This window comes from Nyctibius grandis, chromosome Z, assembly GCF_013368605.1.
Source record: "Nyctibius grandis isolate bNycGra1 chromosome Z, bNycGra1.pri, whole genome shotgun sequence".
NCBI classification, from domain to species: Eukaryota; Metazoa; Chordata; class Aves; order Nyctibiiformes; family Nyctibiidae; genus Nyctibius; species Nyctibius grandis.
The window spans coordinates 71,315,714-71,321,874 of record NC_090695.1 but is presented as its reverse complement, the minus strand read 5'-3'; the positions used below and the strand labels follow the sequence as shown (position 1 = coordinate 71,321,874).

The 6,161-nt window shown below is 48.3% G+C and overlaps 1 protein-coding gene across 2 annotated transcripts in view; it reads right to left on the bottom strand.

The window, feature by feature from the left end:
- Nucleotides 1–6,161, bottom strand: part of TMOD1 (tropomodulin 1) — a 35,012-nt gene that overhangs the window by 1,446 nt on the left and 27,405 nt on the right. For both annotated transcript variants that reach the window (XM_068422060.1, XM_068422061.1), the window contains exons 7-9: nt 4,702–4,809; nt 3,014–3,157; nt 2,115–2,259 (exon numbers count right to left, since the gene is read on the bottom strand). In XM_068422060.1, coding sequence (XP_068278161.1) covers nt 2,115–2,259; nt 3,014–3,157; nt 4,702–4,809 — 397 coding nt within the window. The remainder of the gene's footprint in view (nt 1–2,114; nt 2,260–3,013; nt 3,158–4,701; nt 4,810–6,161) is intronic.

Genomic DNA, 6,161 nt, shown 5'->3' with positions numbered 1-6,161 from the left:
ACTATCTCATTTCTTATCTTAAGCCTCTAGCCACCAGCCCTCTGATCACGGTTAACATGGTCAAAGCAGTCTCCTACCTACTTTTAAAGTTGATTTACAGCTCTGACAGCTACACTCATGCCTTCTGAAATGTGTGCAAGGAAAAAAAAAAAGGTATAGAGAGGATGCAGAAGTTAGTTAGCTCATGAGAATGAATGTAAAAGCCTTCACAGTTGGTTCATACAAAGCATCTTAGAGAACAGAAGCTATCGCACCAAAACGAAGTTCTGGTAGCATCAGGTGATGGTAGGCAACAGCACTGGAGTGGAGCACAAGCAGAGAGCTATTGCTGACAGGGAGGAAAATAAATTTTTTCTATACTTATGTTGTCCAGGTGTAGAGCTGAGATGCTATTGCCAGAGACCATCACACCAATGAATACGAGCTGCAAATGAACCAAATCAGACAAAAACGCAGATCTTAATGGTCAAAAAAAGGCAAACGCGCTACTGTTACATGGAAGGCAAAGTTGTGAATTCCTCCTCTTACAGTAGGAACAATTACAACACTAGATCCAAATCTTCCACCTGATTACTCTGAATGCCAGGTGCTGCATGGTCATTAAAAACCTTGCTGTGTTCCAAAGGACAGAAAATAGCGAGCCTTCCCTGGTGCAGCTCTCTAGTGAGCAGGAATGCAGCCACAGGCAGAATAAATACACAGTGAACCACAATACTGAGTGTTCTGTGTGGTTCCTGAAGAACTGGCACATACCTCTATGTTTGGCCGTGCTTCCTAGGAGCACGGTACTTGCTGAAGCAAGACTGATTTTTTTTTTTTTAAATTTTATTTTTATTTTTAAAACACAACATACTTACCATCTGTCAAAATCTGACAGCCACTTAAAGCTGTTTTCCTGTGGCTCTTAAACCTGAAGCTGATTCCTGAAGGGACAGAAGACCCTGTCTGTGGTGAACCATATGCCAATTACAATACGTGGTTCCAGTTTTCCAGCATTTCTTCACGGCTGGCATTTATACGTTAGGTCTTTCCTCAGATCCCGCCTGTTAGCCTTTGCCTTCTAGATGTGTCTGGCAGAACCCAGCAGCACTAGTGGTGGGGCAGGTGTCCGTGGGAGCCTCTAGCCCAACCTCCGGCTTGCAGCAGGGCTCTGCCTAGCGCTGGGTCAGGGCAGCCGCTGGCTCTGTCCCTCTGAGTCTTGCAAACCCCCACCCTCCCGGGGAAGGAGGTCTTCTCAATGTAAAAAAAAAAAAGGACAATCTGCAAACTTCTGCTTATTCCTCCCAGGTATGTCTGCCACTGCTGAAAAGGACTTTGGCGCTGTCATGTTTGTCACCACCCTGCCTATGCAGTTAGGAGCTGTTGGGTACAGCGTGGCTGGTACATTGGCTGCATTCAGTCCTGCTCTGCGGGACTGATTTCCAGTGCTCTACAGCAGCTTGTAGCCAGGCAATGGAAACCCTCTGCTGCATGCGTCGGCTGAAATGGCAGTTTGCAGACTTGCCCACATTTTGCTTCACAAGCACTTCTGATCATTTCATTGAGATATAAAGATAACTCAAAGCCATGTGGCTTCCCACCTCTCCCTAGAAACACTTCCAATTTGTTTTGCTGAAGGGCATGGGCCAAGTCCCACTGCCTTCAAAGTTCAACTCTACTACTTTTCATCTCCTTGTTAAACTGGGAATGAAGCTGGAGGAAGACAAGCAATTGGCAGGAATCACAAGTGCTGGCAGCTCACAACCCATGTGCCATACGCTCCCTCACGCGCCGTACCGAAACACATTAGCAGCTCTTGCTCCTTCCCATTGAGACCCACTGCTACTGCCAAAAATGCTGCCTCTTCTGGGCGTTTTAGCTGCCCCGTGTCTCCAGGTCTGGACCATGGCCCACTGCCTGGCCAACAGCAGCTGCATTAGGGAGCTGGTAGGTGAAGGCTGCTTTCCTCCTTGAGTGACAAGTCATCATCAGGCCCTTCAAGAGGTGGTTTCTAATTCACATACATCCACCAGAGCCTTCAAGTGAGCAGTTCTGCCCTTCTCCCACCAGGAATTGCCCACAGACAAAGGGAGAGACCTTCTCCTGATCCCTGGCTTGCAGCCAGCCCAACTCACCTAGGTCATTGTTATTCATCATGGCATTGGAGGCCCGGAGCCGGGGACCTTGCTGAGTGAAATGATATCCGAACTTCAGCAGGGAGGTGTTTTTTTCCAACATGTTCGCAATTTCCATTTCTACTTTGTTGCCCAAGGGCTGGCTCTTTTGAAAACAGAAAACAGAAAAGCAAGCTGGTCAGGTCAGAGAGTGATTGAGAGCAAGTACTTAATCTGCCACCTCCACCCCTTCCCTCCTTCTTTGGACCTGTTGATCCATTTGGCATTTCTGACTTGGAGCTGTTGAAACAAACTGCTGGCCTGTTTCTGGTACAACCAAGTGCCTCCAACTCCGCCAGCAGTCATTCCCACAAATCCTTGTGCCCAAAGACACTATTTCTTGGACAGATTTGCAGTTAAGAGACATCTGGAGAAACTATGATTTTGAACTCCCAGTGACCTGTCCTTGAACTCCCCATAGCTCAGCTGCTTCACCACCACCCCATGGGTTTCTGGTGGAGCTAAACTTGTCACAGCACCTGTACCACTGCACACTCTGGAGCTCTCCTTCTCTTTCCCTTGCACTGTAGCAAAAAGTTTAGTTTTACTAAACAGACATTGTTATTTAAGCCCCACCTCAAGAGCTCAGAGCAAGGCGTGATATTGGACAAGCGCATCACTGCTCTCCAGGGCAGCACCAGGAACATGGAAAGCTGCTTGCACTGCCACAGCCTTTGTTAATTACTGTAGGAGGTAGCAGATACTGCCCAGGAACTGCAGCAGAAACAAGGGGCTGAAAACTCTCCAAAGCAACCTGGCTGTGGCAGCAGGCTGCTACCCTCCGCCGTGACCAGCTACTCAAATTTCCCACAACCGGGACACGTTCACTTGATCAGAGCTCCCGCTCATGCACACCATACCTGGTTGTCAATGCGCAGCTCTACAAGCGATGTGTTGCCCTGGAGTGCTTCGACAACAGCCAGGATCCCTGATCCAGAAATGAAGTTGGATTCCACGTTCAGGCTCTTCAGTGTGTTATTGACCTTCAGCATTTCTGCCAGTGCCTGTGGGCAGAGGTGGGTGGGAAGAGTTGGCAGTCAGACAAGCAGGGGCAGAGCACCCCACAGCAGCAGGGGTTCCACTCCCCTCGCCTCCAGAGGACACCGGGAGGACCCTGTGTGCCGAGTGGTTTCACTGCCACCAGATGGGGCTCTGTGTTGTGGGGTAAAGGGGGTTCCGCCCTGTTGCAGGGGGATTCTTGAACATGAGCATGCTGGAGGCCACAGTAAAACCTTGTACAGACAAGTGCTTAGGGCCACCCCCAAAAGGCGACAGTCCACACCTGCTGGTGCCCCATGACAGCTTCATCTGTCCCTCTTCTAAAGCCAGCACGGTGATGGCAGGATTGCTGGCCAGCGTCAGCCCTGCCTCTTGCCTGAGCGGCTCCCTGCCTGCACTGCTCCTTCTGCGTGGGGCTGAGATGCTTCCCATCACAGCAAGCACAGAGAGCAGCGTCTGTCTTGAACAACAAGGGATCCTTCATGTCCAAGACGTCCTCCCAAGCAGTATCATAACCATATTAATCACTTTCGCTTCCCTCAGCTGGTAAGAGCAGAAGTGGGCTGGCACGTTCCCAACCCCTCCGACCTGATCTGCTGCATGGGAGAACCCGTCTACATCATGGAACAGAAGGACCAGAAGGTGATGCCCAAGTGGCAGGGCTGACCTGCACCCACTCACACAGCACTTGGCTCTGCAGTTCCTCTAGCCCTGCACAGTGCCTCACGGGCCCTCAAACTCTGCCACTGCTGCCTCACAGGCTTCTTCCCCAGTCCAAAGTGCCTGAAATAATCTGAGGGCTGTACTCATCCTCCAAAAAGAAGCTTTTTCTAACAGGAGACTGGTGTGCACATATGCGCACGGAGGTACATAGGGGTGGCCTGGGTGAAGAAGAGCAAAAATCGGCTGCAGTGGTGCTGGAGGAGTGTGCAAGGATGCAGCCTGGAAGGCAGCCCAAGGGCCAGGCAGAACGCTCAGGACCTCTTTGCATCCCCACTGATACTTAAGACTGTTCACAGCAGACAGAAAGACGCTTTATCACCCACAGAGGCCATGCATACGAAATGCGAGTCCTGCTTCTGCAAAGGTCTGCACAAAGGAATATATGGAAGAGAGCTGGAGGAGGTGTGTGCAAGGGGAGGGACGGGTGTGCACACAGCAGCGTACAGCTTTGTACCAACAGAAACAAACGGGGCAGCCCTGATGTAGGATAAATTGAGAGAGACAAAGTGCTTTTACACAATGCCACTAGGAAGTCAGTTCTTGTCTCCATCTCCTTTTCTGCGACATCCTCGAGGATGAATACAAGACCGAATGGGATTAAAAGATTGTGTCCTGAAATCTCCGCAGCTGAAAAAGGACCGAAGCCTGTCTGTCGCTGGCTTTCACTAGCACTCCTGAAACTGAAACACCTGCACCACACGTGAGAGGTGCAGAATGTGCCAAACACGACATGAGGTGCAAAAGCAGTCAGTCAGTAACTCCAAAAATACCTTTCCCAAGAACAGCTCCTGTCACAACTTCATGGTGATGAGCTGAGAGTACTTACGAAAGCAACAGGATCATTGCTCCGTGTCCCAACTATACTGAACTTCTTCACGTAGGTGTTATTTTTCAGCGCTTCTGCAAAAGCTTTTAAAGTTGGTATGGGAATATTCTGTGAAAAGAAATGGAGGAAACCTGTGTTAGGCCATCATCTGTATGAAAGAATATGCAATACATTTAAATGATACTTTAAATTTCTCAGTCAAGGTCAAATCACCAAATGCACTGTAGTAATTTAGGAAGGGGTCAATAAATGTTTTTACAAGTTCTCTTGCTATAATCAGCGTGGCCTAAAGAGCACTGCAATGTCTTTATCCTGTTTCCCACTCTGCTGATAGGTCACTGCCGTGATTTGAAGCTACAATGTCTCTGCTGTTTAATTTAATTGCCCAGAAACTCAGCCAGTTATGAATGCAGGTGTTGTGGGGATGTATGTAACTAGGATCCATAAGCCTACAAAGCGCTGCTCCTGTGCTTTTTAATGTGAATGACAGCGCTGAGCAACATTCATGGCATGTTCAGGAAAATTTCCACTTACAGGGCCTGATCCAGAAAGACCTGAAACGATCTCCTTGTAGTACAAACCACAGAACACCTCTGACTGCTTTATACCACATCTTTCAGGCTAACATTTGCCGTGCTAGGTCTCAGCCCAGAAAATAAATCCAGGCTGCTTATTCTGATTTCCTATTTGATAAAATGAGTATTTATCAGGCACTTTAGACACCCTTTTCAGATGGACAAATTTTCACCTGTCTAAAATTTTAAGCAGTATCCTCAACTTGAACTTCTTGCCACACCATTTGGATCTCACCCACGTGGAATCATCTATAGTCACAGCCATCTGCAGAGCCATAACACAGAGCCCAGCAGCTTACCATCTCCACCACCACTCCTGAGTTCTCCAAACTGTGTCCCAAAGTCCTGAGTCCAACACACAAAAAAAGTGCCTGCCTGCCAGATCCTTAGGCTGGTGTCCTCAAGTGACATTCAGGGTCACTAGCCAGAGTAAAATACGTGAAAGTAAAAACCTTTTTGTTATCGAAAGGTGCAGGTGGCATGGCACAAGTGTTTTTAATGTGCCTGTGAAGTTAACTACGTTCTTGCTATTTGAATGTGTCATCATTCAACAGACGACATGGGATGAGCGTCCTGGAGTCAGGGAGAACAGATGGAACTGTGGGGTTTTTAGTATGTGTATGTGTCCCAGAGGCAACATAAGAAGTGGTGTTGTGTCCTCATTTGCTTCTACAAGAACTGAAGGAGTCCCACAGAAGGGATGGGTGGGAGATGGACAGGGCTACCTGCAAGAAGGGAGGTTTCTTCATATTTTCATGGCAAGTGTCAGCATTATGAAGCCTTTTTCCTCCCACTTATCTTACATAAAACATACGTTTTATCTTACATAAACAGCTCCTCCACCGAATGTGCCTGACTAAACCTAGAACACCTTTAACCAGACAA